Source organism: Apteryx mantelli, chromosome 6 (genome assembly GCF_036417845.1).
Source record: "Apteryx mantelli isolate bAptMan1 chromosome 6, bAptMan1.hap1, whole genome shotgun sequence".
Taxonomy (NCBI): Eukaryota; Metazoa; Chordata; class Aves; order Apterygiformes; family Apterygidae; genus Apteryx; species Apteryx mantelli.
Window position 1 is genome coordinate 24,550,850 of NC_089983.1, and position 17,744 is coordinate 24,568,593.

The 17,744-nt window shown below is 37.5% G+C and overlaps 1 protein-coding gene across 1 annotated transcript in view; it reads left to right on the forward strand.

Moving 5' to 3' along the window:
* PDE11A (phosphodiesterase 11A) overlaps positions 1-17,744 on the forward strand; it is a 146,232-nt gene that overhangs the window by 15,669 nt on the left and 112,819 nt on the right. The window contains exon 2 of the mRNA XM_067298516.1: positions 4,843-5,001. Within this exon, the coding sequence (XP_067154617.1) occupies positions 4,843-5,001 (159 nt within the window). The remainder of the gene's footprint in view (positions 1-4,842; positions 5,002-17,744) is intronic.

Sequence of the window (17,744 nt, forward strand, 5' to 3'; positions counted from 1 at the left end):
CTGTGTACGCTATTTTGGGTTGAACAAAATCAGTAGAGTGAGGGTCTGTGTCTCTTCAGTAACACAAAGCATGTTATCAGTATTTCGGTAAAAATAATTCTAAATAGTTCAGACAGTATCAAGAAGTAGACGAAGAAATAATGTCCAATTTAATCATTGGTGAGACCTGTGTGATACTTGCACTGCATCTCACTTTATGTGGACTGTTCTAGAAGAAGAATCTCCTAAGCATGGTCCTCTATGGTGCAGAATGGCTCAGCTCCTATTGAAGTTAATACGAAAGCATTCGGAAGCATGCGGAAAGCTCACAGGATCAAACAGGTCTGGGCCCTGGATGCCATTATTAAAAAACATTCATCATGGGGGTTCTGGGTCTCCTAAAGAAATTGTTAGGCACAAATAATTCAAGGAAATCTCATTGCTTTACCAAAGAGCACACATTGGAAATCTGCTCTTTGTGGAAGCAAAGGCTGTTTAATACACTCCAGAGGCACAAATGGGTCCAGGGAAGAACAGCTCCTAATAAAATTACAGAATTAAAACAAAGCAATCAAAGAAAATTGTATAATTAAAAAATACCCAAAGCTTGATATTTTGTGGCAGTAGAACACTATAATTGCTATAAGAATAGCACAGTCAGTATTAATTCTTTACAAAGAATATAAAAAAAACGCAAAAAGCAACATAATAGCTAAATGTATATGTTAATCTCTATGCTGAGTGAGTGTTGACCACTTCTAAAGCATGTCACTTTGGAGGTGACTAAAACAGTCTTTCTGTAGTATTTGCAATGCAGAACAGGGAAATAAAAATCAGAATAAGATTTTTTTTTGGGAGGGGAAGGGAAATCTGTCTCAGTTTATAGCATGGGTAAAGATTTAATGAATTCTCTTCCTCATCACAGTCAAATCTTGTAGATTAAGGATGGTAAGGATTGTTCTTTCATCACCTGAGTCAAGAATACACAGACATTATTTCCCAACCAATATTGTCTAGACTTTCAAAAGACTTGCTTATTTTTGTACAACAGCTCAGTTCCCTCACATTAAGGAAGTCAGAACTGGCTGTAACCACTGGCTTCAGTGGAAACAGTAACTTAACCTTGGAAGAACAGAGCTGCTAATAGCAGTAATTCCCTGGCTAATGTAACAGGTACAGCTAGTAAAGATACTTCACTTATAAGATGAACAAAGATGGTGTTAGCACTACCTTTTCTAAACTTTGCAACCTCCTTTGAATCATTTTGTGATCTGTAATTTGAGTTATGCTATTCCAGAGCAGAATGAATTTCAACCCATAATCTATTTGTGTCAGGTTAAGGCTCTCGCTAAGGACGGAAGGAAACCTTGGTGCAATCGAAGCTGTCAGTTGCAGACAGATGTCTTCCTAGTTATAGATTTACTTATTGACTGAGTTTCCAGAAAGTGCAACTTGTGCTTGGTGTTTCAGGAACTCATTTGTTTTGGGAATATAGAGAAACAGTCAAGCCTTCTTCCAATAGACAATTCTTGTTTAAATGACCACTTAAAACAAACAAACCATATTCAGTTCCCTTTAGTTTTTGTCAATCTACGTTGAAAGACATTTTCTGCTAAAATTTGTAGTTTGTTCTCAGCTGTTTGCTTACTTCAAATGTTAATGTATTTATAAAAAGAAAAATTTAAGACTTTTATTATCAAAAGTACTATAAGCTCCACTTGCTATTCTGGTAACCATAGAAGTTGTACGAGAAGATATTTAAGGTGTCTTTTAAACTTTTCTGTTTGCATATACAGTAATCTTTCTCTAGTGGCAACTAGCTGTATGTACCCTGCAGAGGATGCTTAAAACAAAAACTGCAAATCCAGTCAGTATACCGTAGGAGTCAAGTTCTCAGCTAAGGTATGCACTAAAAAAATATACTGGCACTGGAGGGGACCCACATTATATTTATTTATTTATTTATTTATTTTTAATAGGGACATTCTATGCTTAATTTTCTGGTAAGAACTGAGGCTTTTAATTACAGATTCTTGAAAAAGCATTTGTACCCCATTGGAATATTAGCTCCCATGCCAGGCCCTAGTAGATTTACTGAATTTAAAGTGTAACAAGAAGAGAACTGGGACCAAAAAGAGTCTTTATCTGCTTGACATTGAAATAGTAACCCTCTATAAAACACAGTTGTGGAGTGGCAGCATGGCCTAGCATAAGGGTGTGTGTATATAAGATCAAATACTAGCGCTAGACATCAGTCTTCAGTTCAGTGAAAGTGTTCTATAAAGTGGTGGCATTTTTTTTTTTTAACAGTGATCAAATTTAATTATAAGTAAAACTTAATGTTTTCTCTCTATGTATATATTTTGCATTAGTAATTGTATCAGTGAAGACTGTGTATTCTGTACTGTCGTCCTCTCTTACAGCAGTGTTCTGGAATTCCCACAACTGTGGAAGCATCTGGGCTTTCATCAGGACATGAAGCACCACTTGTAGTGCTTTAGTGTAAAATATGTCATTCGCCCAAAACGAGGGTTAAAACCTGAAGTGAGGTCTGTAAACACAGCTTAAATCAGTCAATTTTTCAATGCCTTGGTATTAGTACTACTTCTGAGACTTCAGTATCTGAATGACCTTTGGGGATAGAAATATACTGAATGCTTTATGCTCAATGCTGACTCCACGTGGGACAGGAATGACAATAGAGTATGAAGCAATTCCAGTTTTAGTAAACTATTTGAATTTTGTGTTGAAAAGTAAAGTTCTCTTTAAAAGAGCTGCAAGCATTTATTTCTTATGTACATACCTTCATAAATATGGGTAACCTTAGACACATTGCCTTAGAAAAACTTTAAATAACAAAATACTACTGTTTCTTCAAAGATCATTTTGTTATTAGTATCTTTACTCTTCAACATGTTACACTACTAACATTTTTGTTAGATCTTGAAGAGATTGATTTCTGTCATTCTTTTGTAAGAATTTAAGCTCATAGTATGTGTTCTGTTTTTTCTGTGAGAAAATGCACGCTTTATGACAAATGGGAATTACACCGTACACTTATTCAGTCATGATTTATAGGTTTTTTTATGTATGCATTAATTACCATAGTCAAAAAAACTTAAGTGTACAAGGCCTAAATGAAAGTGGATACAAAAGTGCATGAAGTAATTGTGCTAAAAAAAAATCTTCATATTCAGTGTCATAGCAATAAACTTTGTTAATAAAATAATTCTTGGCCAGCAATATTTTAAAATAAATATAACTGCAAGAAATTAAACTTGCAAAATTCTTCAATAAATAATTACTACTTGCCATGTAAAGCTTACAGGTGAACTTTCATTGCGGAGATTCGGTCACTGTGCTCCCATTAACATTAATGAGTGTTATGCTGTTAGATCCCTGCACACTATGCTGAAGACTTGCCCCTTAGCACACTACAGATTGCTGAAAAGTTGCTCTATATTTTCAGCGCTTTCAGGCTACCCAGGTGTTTGCTCCTCTTTTCAGTGTGCGAATGGTGATTTAGGTGGGGGACTGGGATTATGGTTGTGGCGAAATCTTTGTTGAGAACCAGTCCTTTCGGGTGGTCTCCATGAAGTCTTTCCCTGCTTCGCAGCTGGTGCAGTTTGAGTACAGCAACTTGAAGAACATAACATTAAAGCATCACAACTAAGCGCGTGGTGCGCTGCCGAGCTCCTGCGTCAGCCTGCGCCTCGGAGGAGCCGCGGCCTGCGTGTGGCGGGGGGGAGCATCTCGCCAGCCCACTCCTCCCTGGCAGCAAGGCGGAGGGAGAGTGGAGTGAGCAGCATTGGTTAAGAGTGAAGACACTGAAAGCCACCTGTGAACACGTGGTGGCAGGAGCTAGGTGACAGCTTTAGCCACTGAGGGCTTCCTTATCTTGGTCGAGCTGTGTGAAACTTATGGGGAAGGCGGCTGTGGCCTGGGCCCCTGAGCGGGCAAGGAGAGGGCGGCAGGCCGTGGTGGCCGCGCAGGGGGCCCGCGCAGGCCGGCTGCCATTTCACGATGGCGGTGCAGTGTGGCGTGCCCCAGGGAGGGAACCTTCTGGAAGCATCCAGCCTCTCCGCCTCTTTCCCCGCTGGCAGGAGGGCGAACGGCTGAAACCGCTTGCGCTCAGGCAGTGCAGCAAGGGCTGCTGATAGCTGTCCAAGGCGGCAGGTGCCGCGCAGGGCCATGCCCTTGGTCCAGGCCCCCAGCACGCGACGACGCCTTTCTCGCGCCAGGAGATGCTGTTGCCAACCCACAGCCAAGCGGCAACACATCTCCTGCAGAAGGAGCACCGTATCCCTCCCCTGGGGAGGGGCGAGAGATAATCCTCGTTTGCCCATGCTCCAGGATGGAAAAGGGAGGCGGGTAGAGGAGGGGAAGACATAAACGTGATCCTCACCGCCTTCTCGGCAAGGCGGGAGCATAGGTCCTCAATGCAGGGCTGCGCTCAGTGCTGCTCCTCTGCACGTCTCTGGTGTAAGCCCCTCTTCTCCTCCCTTTTTATATTTATGTTCCTCACACATTCCTTTCGTCTTCGTTTCCGTGTCCTCCTGCTGACTGCTTTGGTAGTGATCCTTTAGGTAGGTCGTTGCCCTAATTGAGGAGGACATGTGGGACCTTACCGTTACATACTTGTGCTTACTAAGCCTTGGAGCGATCCTCTGAGAAAGAAAGGTTTCTTTTAGTATCTTAACTCAGAAAAGCAGATAGCAGGGAATAGGGTAATAACAGAGAAGTAACAACATAATACTGCTGAAAATACTGTTCAAGACATTGAGAAAAGAAAGAACTTACACTGCCTGAAGAAAACTCAGATGTATGATATGCACGTTAACACTTCCTTATTTTCTTTTGAAGGATCGTCGCTTTAACGATGAGATTGACAAACTGACGGGTTACAAGACGAAGTCGCTGTTGTGCATGCCCATAAGAAACAGCGATGGAGAGATTATTGGTGTTGCCCAAGCAATAAATAAGACTCCTGGAGGTGCCCCTTTTTCTGATGATGATGAGAAAGTAAGACTACCTTTATCTTTGTATGTTTTTTGTTTCTCTTGTAGCTTGGGAGACTGTTTTAGAGATACTCACTCAAATGTTATGAATAGACTATTAAGGAATAAATCATCTTACAGATTTTTGTAATCAGGTTATTAGTGAATTAGTTAACTTCTTAGGGATGATAACATCTCAGCATTGTAGTGGCTTACAATACCTATTCTATCTTTGTGTGCCTGTTGGAGAGGAGGGGAAAGTTGAGTACTTAATTCTGCATGTCCAGTTAGTATCTTGTTTTATCGTTCCAAGTTGTCCATCTTTACTTAAATCTGCTACTGATCTGTTTTTTCATATTTCTTCAACTTAAAAAAAAAGTCACTAGAACTAACATCTTATGAAGATATTATTGCAGCTCCAAAGCAGGAAAGCTGATTCTTGTTTCATGAGATTGAGGCTAATGGTCTACTATTATTGTTCTTCATCTCCTGTTAAAAATACTGTCTGCTTCCATATTAGCAGAGTCACTCTTAAGAGGCATCGTTAACCTCAGATTAAGCGAGATCTGGCACTGAAAATCACTTCTGCAGCCCTCTTCTCTTAAATAATTGTCAGACTTTCCAACTTTCCCCTTCCCTACATGACCTGGAGTCTGTTACTGGTGTTGTAAATTCCTGGGTTTTGTATTAGCCCCTTACTACATAGTCTCTTTTATAGAGATTAAGGTTTTAGAGACCGTGTCTTGTAGTGCAGAAGCTAGAGTTTCTAAGACACTTAATACACTCTCTAATAAACTTATAAGCTACAAACTAAATTTAAGGGCTCAGGGGAAAAAATAAACTGGTATTATTGTGGGGTAGCTCGAAGAAAATGTCTCATAGAAAGATGTTAGATTGCTTTAAGAAACAAAGGAAAGACTTTAGAATCATCAGAATTATACCTTGAACACTTTCCATTTTAAGTTAAGTAACCTCAGTAAATAATGAAGAAATAAAAGATACTAAGAGGAGATCAACCATCATAGCAAAGAACGTATTTGTCAGAGATAAAATAGATGTTAGAGAAGAACGTGATCCAAAATCTAATGAAGTCAGTAGAAGTTGTTACTACCAGTTCAGATGACTTTGTGTCAGCCCATACCTATTCTATAAAGATCAGATGCACTTGGGAGTCTGTTATTATTAAAGTGTGGGGGGCAGCTCTTGGGTTACGCTGAACACTCTTTAAAATACATCATAAAACATACATCTATTGTTCTGTAAATGTGGGAGATCTTGCATCTGAAATTTCAGTTTAATGCTCTCTAAATCTTATATAGACTCTTTTCATGCAGTACATTTTAATAGGAAGAGTTCAGAATTGACCTTAGGTAAAATTTGTCAAGAAATTAATATTTCTTTCCTGCTGAAGCAATAGCTTCTTCTTCTTCTTCTTCTTCTTCTTCTTCTTCTTCTTTTTTTTAATATAGATACTCTGTCAACAAAACATTTGGAGAAGAATCGCAGTAGAACAAATACAATGTTTTGTTTGTGAAAGAAATATTTTGTGGTGATAGCAAATTTGCTGATTTTTTCACTTTGTTTTTGAAAATTTATTTAATAAGAATAAATTCACAGGGAAAACTATCACAGAGAAACTCCCAAGCTTGCTAACTTAAAAACTGTCACCTTCTCCTAATGTTCTCAATGTGATAAATGCCTGTAGCATATGCAGAAGAAACTTTAGTTTATTTTAGAGCAGGTAATACCCCCTTATGTTATCATAAAATATAGGACACTACAAGGTACCTATGCAAAACAAAGAGGGCAGGAGGGGGAAACTGAGTGTGTGAAGTGGAGTTTGGAGAATAAAAGGAGCTCAAAGGGCAGGAGAATAGAGGGAGCAGAAAGGAAGGAACTTGAATGAAAGGAAGGTTGCAGAGAAAAGTGGGAAAATGGTGCTGTTGAAGGCAGATGCATATAGTTGAGCATATAGGGAAAATGTGAATGAAGCCAAAAGATAACTGGGACAAAAAGAAGGATAAAGGGTAGCAAACTGTAGAGAAATAGAAAAGCAACTCACTCTGCCCAGCCTGTAGGAGAGAGAAATGGAGTTTCCATCAAGCACATAATGGGAAAAATTACTTCTCTATGCCTATTAAAACAGTATTGAATCTCATTTGTGCAGAAATGTAGTTAGAGGCAGGCTTTGCCACTAAGGGCTGCTTATGTTGACTCAAAAGCAGTTAATATTTGATAGAGAGCCACCAACAGTGGCTTTCTTTTACATGTATGCTGAGATTTCTATACTATGACAAAAAGAGGTGTTAAGTAATGTCTGTCAGAAAGGGAAATTCCTGCCTCATTGGTTCATCTAAATAGTTAATTTTCAGAATCAAGATAGTATGATATGAATGAAATGCCTTAAAAAAATTAAACTAACAGCAGTTTATAAAGGCTGTGAGATATTGCCTAAATTAAACTTGTCTTGCATAGAAACAATGAGTCCTTTCTGAAGTTGATATTACATGATTATTTTTACTTGTTATATATATGGAACAGTGAATTTAGAGCATAGTGCATAGGTATTAAATAGTCATTGGAAAAATTTGTTTGATTGGTGTGAGTAATAATATGAATCTTAAAATGAATAATGTCTGTTAATAGCATCATACTCTCTGGTTTGCTGTGCAGTGGGAGTAATTCAAAATTGATTGCCTTTTTGAAATTTCATTATGTGATGGAATCTTTTTCATCAGTCCAGGTGGGAAAATGCTTGCCAGATGAAATACTAATAAGCAGGTACACGTTAAAGTTGAGAGAGGAAAGCAGAATAATGATTGTTTTTACACCTCATGTTAGCTATCAGATATCTTCAATAGAAACAGCTACGAACAGACATTTCTTTATATTTGATATGGTACATCCTTACCATCAAGTGGAGATCTTCCAGGAGTTATTCTTACCAACACCTACTTATAAATGAAGAGCTAGCTTGCTTGCCACGTAACACTGTTTGCTTTTGGTGCTTTTTCCTAAATCTATTTCAGTGGTATATTCTGATCAGCGCTTGCGCTGACTGTTAACTCTCTTGTTAAGCCTTAAGCTTCTGATTCTCATTAAGTCACAGCTGTTTGGATCCAGTTTGAAAGATTAGACTTAGATTTGGACTACAATGTTATTTAAAGTGCATTCAACAAATAAAAGGAGTGAAGGATAAATTAGGTTAACAGTAAGAACGTCTATGGTATGCAAGACTAACAATACAAGACAGCTCATAGCTCCCTAATTATTCTGTGGTACTGTTTGAGCTTTAAAATTTTCTAATAAATGTCAACTAGCTGTGGTTGCTCTTCGCACCAACACTACTAGTAATTTTATAAACTGGAGAATTAATTACAAGAGCAATATTAATTGCAATGTGTATGTATATCTGACATACCCTTTTGGTTAGATGCTTTCTTTACTGTATCTTGGAATAATGAAGAAAGTCACAGTCCTGTCTCTGTCAGCAGTATCAGGTATTCTAGCACCACGTTAAAGATAATTCTCTCTCATGTGAGAGCATATAAAAACTTGATATTTTTCTTTGAAAATAATTAGTTTTTGAGTCTGACTAACTGATGATGCACAGTGATTTAGTTTTAATTAAATAAAAAATTTTAGAAAGTAACTCACAATTTTCAGGTGCTACCAATTCAGACTTCAGAAAAGACCCAAAATTGAAACTTGAACAACTTGAAAATTTTCTTTTTAAGTTATCTCAAGTTATGTAACCATGAGTTCGCTACTGAATTACTTTTGTTTTTTGAAAATCTTAAATGCTCTGTATTAATATATTAAACATACATTACTAATCTAATAGTATATGCTATGACACCAACTGCAAATGCCAAATGTAAATTGAAAAAGAATGAGACCTTTTCTAAATAGGCTTTCTTCTACATTTCTTTTTCTGAGTATGCAATGTGTCTGCGTAAAGGGAATTTTGTGTTTAAAATATGGCCTTAATCTTGGATACAGCATTTGATCTTTAACACTACATCTGATTATCATACATTCAACTAGCAAAGCAAGTGCTTGCATGTGACTTATGTATTTCATGAACATGGTATCTAAACATTTGATGCCAGTACTGAGGTTGTGGCATTTGCTTCCATTTAGTGGCTACTAAGCATTATATAAAATCAGAACAAGTTGCCCAAATCTTAACTGTCATTTTATGTTATTTTTATTAGTCATTTAAAATATTTTTATAATCATAAACCAGTATATTAGAACTCTTTAAGAACATATTAGAGGGGTTTTTTTCTCATGTACATTTTATGGAAAAATGAGAATGTAACCAATATTGTGCTGTATAAGATGTTAGATTTAATGAGGCCTGGCAGTCTCTGTGCTATTCTCTTCAAATCTGTGCTTTTAAGTTTCTTCACTCACTGATAACCTAGAAAGCATGACATATCTTTGGGAAGCCAGAGAGGGGACACAATTTCAGGAGAATGTATTGCAGATTAACAAACTGGAAAAGAAAACTGGGAAGTCCTTTCCAGAAGAAGCAAAGACCTACCTGAGTGTTGAGGTGGTTTGTGTAGAAAAGGCTGAGTAGCTAGCAAATGAAGTAAATTCTGCCTTATGCTGATGTTACAGTTTCTGACAATTTGCAGTTTCAGAACAGTTAGAAAATGCAAATATAAACTACTCCTCCTCTTCCTCCCCCCAAACCCTCTCAAACAAATCTCAGTGTCATTTAAGTTTGGCTTTTGCTTACAAGTGTCTTTCCGCTCTCTCTCAGCATTGTGCAAAGCAATTAAAATAATCTGTTTGGTTTTTTACAAAACCAGAAAACTATATTGTATAATGAAATGTCACTTGGGGGCACTAGTGTTTTGAGTGAATAGGAAACGAAGAATTATGTTTTCAATTAGAATTAAGTAGATGCTAGCATTGTTTTTATGTATCTTTTTTTTAGTTATCTTCAGGAAGTTTTTAATAGCAAATAAAATATTTAAGATTTGAGGAGTTTTTAATGCTCCCAAGCTGTAACCAAGTTTATATTTTGCTGTATGTAAAGTGTAGGAGTATTAGACTTCAAAGTTTTCATACTTTTCATATTTTTCATTGCAAACATTCAGTTTTGTTTTTTTTTCCTTTAAATCTGTGGCCACTGTGATGATAATGCAGCACTAATAATGAACATAAGTGAATTTTCTGTATGTAATATTGATTCCCACTGCCAAATAAATTTCTTTTCTCCTTTTAGTATAAAGGACACTTCAGCCTTTTCACTGTTTAAGGACAAAACTAGACCCGCAAGGCAGCGGCATGAGAGAAAGTGCTCTGTCTCCCAATTTGTTTTGCCTCATGATGTTGCTCTGTTAAACTGACTGATTTCAGAGTTTTCTAACTTGATACAAACAATAGTAGAATGCTTTATTGCTTTAGTATAGCTTTAAAGGCAGCCATCACTTTATTACATTACGTTGAATAATTGATAACTTTTCAGAAAAATAGGCTGGTCATACACTTTTATATGTATTTTGCAAATGAGGACACCAGTTCACCTGAGAAGGCATAGCCTAGGAAGATTAACCAAACCCTTCGAAAACAACTGTACATGCTGCTTGTGTTCCCAGTGCTGTCCTGAAGATTTATTTAAGTGTTTGTGGTGTTTTCCTGTTAGTCATACTTGCTTCATGACTGGTGAGAAACAGCCTAACAAGAGCTTGACTGTCTGTGGCTTAGATTACTGCATGCCCTTCCAGAGTCTTCTGAGATGTGCTGCCAAAAATCCAGTCTCCCATCGGAGAGGTTTATGGGACAGCAGCAGCTCCACAGTCATTTAAACTGCAGACCTGGTTCTCTCTAGCTTTGGCATCCTCCTAGCCTGAAAGATGTAAATCAGCTGCAGGAAAATTACACAGGGCAGTTAGTTTGAACTAAATCCTACTTGATTTACTGAAAAGCAGTAGTTTGAATGCAGTGGGATTCCTCATGGGGGAAAGAAGGGCATGATTTGGTTATCTGTGTTCTGTGGATAGTTTTATTAAGAACTATATATCCAGATTCCAAGACTAAGCTAATGAACTTTGTGGTTTGTGGGGGCTTGAAGATATGGTTCTTTCATGCTTCAACATTTCTATTGCTTACATTCCTATTAGCAGCCCAGTGATTCTAAATTGACTAATTTAATATGCTCTTCTTGGCCTGTATTAGCCAAGGCCTAAATATGTTCTATACCAGGGGCTGCTATAGGGAAAATGATTTGCAGAGATCTTGCTATACCTGCTAATTTGTCTACTATAAATTTTTGCATGATGGGCTTCTTAGAGTCACACTGAGAGGTAATAATTTCTAAGTCAATTAGGATTGTTTCTTTAGCTTACGGAAGTAATCAACCGTAAATAAAACTGTCGGGAAAGGGAGTGATCCAGAACAGGCTACCATCTCTTAGTGTTGTGAAAAGGATGAACTCAGCTCCATGAATGTGACAAACATGCATCTGAAAATGAATTTGATGGGTGCACTAGAAAGGTGCATAAGAAACAACTTAGTTAAAGAATTTTTTGCATGTTTCACATACTGCAGTACATGATGATCTTGGCCTTGAATGTTCCTACTAACATCTACTTTGGTTCTCTGATAAATCTTCATGGCAATGAGACTCCAAAGTATATTATTTAAAATTGTCATAATCCCCAAAGGAGGTATTGCCTGCACTGTATGTCACTTGCGTCTCAATGTAAGAGACAAATTTGCTGAAGGAAGGCAGAAAATAAGAAAGACATTTGAAGGATGAGGGTGCTGAAGCACTGCAACTATCTGGGAAAACTCTAATGGTCTATTAGGCACAGTTCTTGAAAAGTCCCTTCCACACAAATTTAAATGAAAATAAACCACAGTAACTGAATTCTCTTGCTGGGGGAATTTAAAACTATTTGTCACTAGAAACTGGCTATATCAAGGCAGCTTCACACCACTGGTTTGCAACCAACAGCACCAAATGGCTGCACTGACAAATATTTGAGTGGACTGTGCCCAATCTTGCATGCATTCAGTCATGATTTCAAGTTAAGGTGAGTGCCAGGATTTCTTTTTAATTTTAGAACTCTATAAATGGGGTCAAAACTTAACAAAATATATCTACCTGTATCAATACCTTTGTTTTGAGACTGGCAGTTAATATGTGAATCTGGCATCTTCATCCCTAAGGAACGGAAACTTATGTCTAAAGTGTTTTACATTGTTGATGTTTTAATGAAATACTTATTTTTGTCCACAAACATAAATATATATCTTCTAGATGCAGGGTCTGTTTTGCTGTGTGTGTTTATGGTATGTAGCACACTAGATCCTTGATTTGAGGCCTTTTGATGCTACCATAAAGCAAATACACAGACTATCGGATTTGGCATCAGAAATTTTTTCTTACCGAACAGCTCAGTAAAGCTGGGGGGTTTTTTGTTTTGTTTTTTTTTTTGTGGAGACTGGATTTTTGTTCTTGTTTTATGCTGTGGTGAGAATGGGGAAGGCTATCTGGATAGATTCTTCAGGGATAAGTATCTACTATGTGACTGCTGGCAGAAATCTGAATCTGGTGGCTCTTCCTGTGTTTCCTATGCTTGTATCTTCCTAAATAATTAATACAGAGAGAACTGAACAAATAGAAGCTCTTTTCTGTAAATCTAGATTGTGATTTTGCAAACATTTGTAGTATTTGTTTCAGAGCCTGACTCAAAGCTCAATAAACTAAATGGAAGAACCTCTGACTTCATTGGTCTTTGGCTGAGCCCCTAGAACCTCTGTCCATTTCTAGTATAGGAGTATTTCATTAAATTCAGACCTCAAGTTTTCTTTATGAAGCTTAAATTCATTCGAGTCAGAGCACTAAAATGAAATCAATTCAGGATCAATTTCAACTTCCGTTTTCTTCCACTGGATGTAAATGGGCTCTAGTAGGCTGACCACAGTTTCCGTGGAAGACTATGCTGTTGATAAACAAATCTGTGAGACTTCTTGATTCACTAGACGTAAAAGATGATGACTGCTTATTACATTTCATGAACACTCAGAAAATTGGAGAGATTGTTATGCTGAAAAATTTCTAACAGAAAACAAGATTGGGATTTCCCTCAAGTTATATATAGTTTTTTTTCCTAGATAATATTTTGTCAGCTGCCAAGAGTCTAAAGTTGCCTCTGAACTTGAAAAGGGTGATCAGGTTTAGAAATAGCAGCTAGTCGTGGAAATAGAGTCATACAAAGAGCCATAAAACAGAATGAAAATTTCTTAACGCTTCTTGCATGCTTGTTGTCGAAACAAGCTAGTTAGCACACTGGGAAACTCCATATGCCTTTCTTCCCGCAGTGGGCCCCATCCCTATTCAGCTCTGTAAGAACTGTGTGGAATCTAAGCACAGTACAGGAGCTGCCTTTTTGTGCCAAAAGCCATATGCAGGTGATGTTAAACCCATCCAGTAGACATGTTAGCAAGATCTTTCTCTTTAAAAAAAAAAAAAAAACGGTAAAAGAGCTGCTAATGTTGATATTTAACTGTTGGTACTATGTTTTAGAGTTAACATTCCACTGAGTAAGGAAATTCAGGTCTGTTTTGGATCAACTGTTTCAAGGTGATTAGGAAATCATTTAGATGGCATTGTACTGGTTAAGAAGGCCTTTTCCACAACCCTGTGAGGACTTCAGATGTCAAGCTTTTGTTTAAAATCTGTTACAACACACAGACATAAAAGGCCCTGAATCTTCTATGGGCTGATGGTAATAGATAGTGTTTATACCTTCTGATGATATTAAGACTTTTTACCGTTATGTTTGGCAGTTTGTGGGAACAGCCTAGCTGTTGTTATACATGTTATGCAGCATTATAGAGCGCTAAACACGGGAAATCAGTCTAGAATGCGACAGCATTAAATATTTGTGTCCTCTACAACATTTGGGAATACAAACAGATTACTGCTTTCCTTCAGTCTTAATTCAGTTTTGGTCATTTTATCAAAATTACACTTGCATTAATTTTTATTAATTATGCCCTTGTTTGACAAAACTCCAGAGGAGTTATGAGGATAAGCAATGCATGAGAGAGACCTTATACTTCTTTAATTAGGAAGCATTCAGCTGCACCTTAGGTCTCGATCATACTAAGAGACTTTTGGGTCTTCCTGCAAGTTCTGAAGCATTAAAATAGCTCTGGAGTTTGTGCTCGGTTCCATGTTCTCTGGTATTCACAGGGGATTGTGCAGATCTAGTGAAAGGAGTCCAGATCTCTACTGGCCATACGCTTGAACAGTCTTCACAGAAAGACTGGTAACGTAATAGTAGTTCAAACAAAATGTTATCAGTACCGAAAGTGAAGTACAGTAATCATAAACTCTATTGCCTTATCTTTGTGCAGTCACTCTTCAAATGAACAGCAGAATAGTATAAAGTTTTCAACAAAAAGACGAAAAGCCAGGAATTCTGGAGTAGTATCTGGATAGCAATCTTTAGACACTTCAATGACTAGGAACTGTGATGTTGTTTTCTTAATTTTTCTTTTTATGAAACGATTATTTTTATCATTTTTGGATATTAATAGAATTTTTATTTATAAAATGCTTTAAATAGTAAAACAGCAGTAACACAAGGGCTCAACAGTATAAGAGTTTTGTTTTGTTTGGCTCATCTGTCAGCAGAAAGGAAGCCTGTCGCAAAATAGCATGAGGGCTATGATGTGTATTTGTGTCATGTAAGTCCTGTCTATATATGGATTTGACCAGAAAAGCTGTTATTCTGGAGAGGATTCATGGGTGGGCTTTGTTCTGAAATAATAATCCCTTCCATGTAGTGATTTTTATTCTGCTTACTATGCTCAGCTATATAGCAGCTTACTATGATCAGTTTGTGTGCCTAAACAAGCCTCTCTGGTTAAGAGATGGCACTGACACAAGGTGAAAGGCAGATGGTATGTACAGACAGATGTTGGTAGCTCAGCAGTGGAAGAACTTGACTACAGATGAGGCCTTCAGTCTTCCAAAATGCCTATAAACACAAGATAATGATGGATTAAACGCCACAAAAAAAAAAATTCTTATTACATTACCTAAGGAATAAAATTCTTTTACTTCTAATTGTCTTCCTTTTGGCCAACAAAGCCGCCTTAAACCAACTAAATTATTTTGGTCAGGCCACTTGTATTAGGAAAGTGTTGTTTGCTTCAAGCGAAACCTATGTTGGGGCCTAGTTATGGAAGCCTCTAAAAGGGAACCTTTCTGGTCCGCAGCTGAGAAAGCCTTCAGTTCTGACAATTACTTGAGATGTGCCCTATGGGCTGCATGGGAGGACTTTGTCCCTAGTGAAGTATTTTTCTGAACTTCTGTCAGTCTGTTCAGTTCCCCATAGCAATTTTTCATAATAACTTCAAGGCCTGATATACTTTTAGAAAATAGCATTTCACATCTCCTGTGAATTACTTATCTTTCCTGTAGCTAAATGAAATGTTCTTACAGCAGTTTCTGCCATCAAAAGTATTTCCCACTGGAATAGTGATGCTGAGCCTGTCTGTAGCTATAGATTACACGATGAGATATTGAAAACTGCTTAGCACATCATTTTGCTAAACAATTAAGTCAACCTCTGACCTTCAACATGTTATTACAGGCTTTGTAAGAAGCTGTAATTAAAACAATATTCCATCATTCTAGCACTGATTTATGGTATGCCTTTGGGCAATTTACTTATAGTGTGACTCTGTTCTGAAACATAACTCTAAAAATGGCATTAGGCGGTTCCATACTTACTGTTTATCAGAATTTCCATTTTAGGTATTCTTACTTTATAAAAAGGAAGTTATTTTCCCTGCTTTTTAAGCTCAGCCTGAGGTTTTGAAGTCTTGTTGAATGCTTTCTTTCATGCACAGAAGCTGTAATCTAGACAGACCTGGATACAAAACAGCAAAAAAATTTCACAAAAAATTCAGCTTAACGTTTCTCTTTTGTTTAATGTTCCCAGCTTTATGTGTAATATTTTACATCTCAGTGAAAATTGTGCAGCCTTTTTGTCCTTGATTGGTTTGCAGAAGTGTAATTGATCTAACACTGGTGAACTCTTGACTGTACATCAGCAGAACTCAATACACCTCCATGTTGCCTTTGTAGTTGGAGCTGTGGTTGTCTGCAGTCCTAGCATTTGGAATATGTAAGCAGCAATGTAGCAGTAATGTCTGCTAGGAGTGTGTACAGGAATGTGTTTCCCCTGGATGTAGGAAAATGGACATTTAACTCTGAGACCACAAATGAAAAAACTCTTGTTCTTCTTTCATAGAAAAGATTAACCAGATCAGAGGGATGATCCATTTAACCCACTGACTTTTCTTTGCCAGCAGCCAAAAGCAAATGCCTGGGATGAGGCGAGTCCAGAGTAATATTTCTCCCGTATGCTCCACCAGTTTCCTGTGACTTCCAGCTCAGGGTCAGAGGTTGTATCTTTGTATTTAGTGCCTCCCCAAGGATTTTCCACCCGTGAATGTTTTCAGGCATTTCTTGAACTAAGATAGACTTTTATCTGTCACAACTTCCTGCACGTTGTGTGAAGAATCACCATCTGACATCCAACAGTTTTGTGTTATTCCTACATGTACTGCATTTAGAAAACAGTAAAAAGTTGTTCCCTATTCATTTTATCATGCTAGTCATTTTACCCCCAAAACCTTCAGCCTCAAAAAGCTCCCACCTAGAATAATGGTGCTCGCCGCTGTAACCTGTCTGCTTTGGGGGCTTCTGCTCCCTAGTGCCCCAGCTTCTGCCTCGGTGGTGCCTTTGGTCTTACCTGCCAGTCAGTTTTAGCTGCCCTATCTGGAGGGAAGGAAGGATTTGAACCACTTTTTTTTTTTTTTTTCCTAAGTTCTAGACTGCAAAAGCACATACTACATTTTTGTTGTTCCAGCAGTAATTGTCATGTATGTCTAGAACTGTTTTTGAAAGTCAGGGCAGAACTTCAGGGCTTTTTTACATTTTGATGCCACTGCATTGCTGGAACATGAAAGAAGTTTTTCTTTTGTTCGACATTGAACGTAATTGGTCTGCTTTGCTGATGGTTAATTTTAGCAAAAACTGTTATTGTCCTTATGAAAGATTTCAGAGCTCTCTGAATTGGTGTGGATGTTGGGCAATGTCATATTATTAATAAGAGACCTTAGAACAAAGTATAAAACATGTCAGGTCACCAATGAAAGTAAGTCAACAAGGATAACAATTGTTGTGCAGCAAGATTACATATTCCAGAGTAAAGTTGTCTAGAACTATGAAAGCTGAAGTAATTTAACCAATTAATGATAATGATTTCATCTTTCTCCCCTAGCTTGAAAACACTAGGCTAGAGTTAAAACAATCAATATTATGACGATTTTCTCAGTCAGAATATTGTTGGAGCTGTCAGAGATAACTGAGCCACAATGTTCATAATCATGAATGTGGTCAGAGATTTCAGCACAGGGCACATGCTGCACACTTCAGGTAACTCTTCACAGAGCAGGCAAGCTGTGCTTAGACAAATATTTCCTCTGAACAGCATAATGATACAGGCAGGGGCACCAGGAAGAACATTTAATTTAACAGTGCTTTGTGAAAGCTATGAGTAAGCACCTTTATTGTCAGTTCAGTCTGTGGGGAAATCTTTTATTTAGACTATTTATCCCCATACATTTTTCTGCCAAACAAAAAATGTTTATACTGGCAACTATCAAGGCTACAGTCTTTGAACTAAACATGACATGAATTTAACCTTAGTGTTAGTTTGC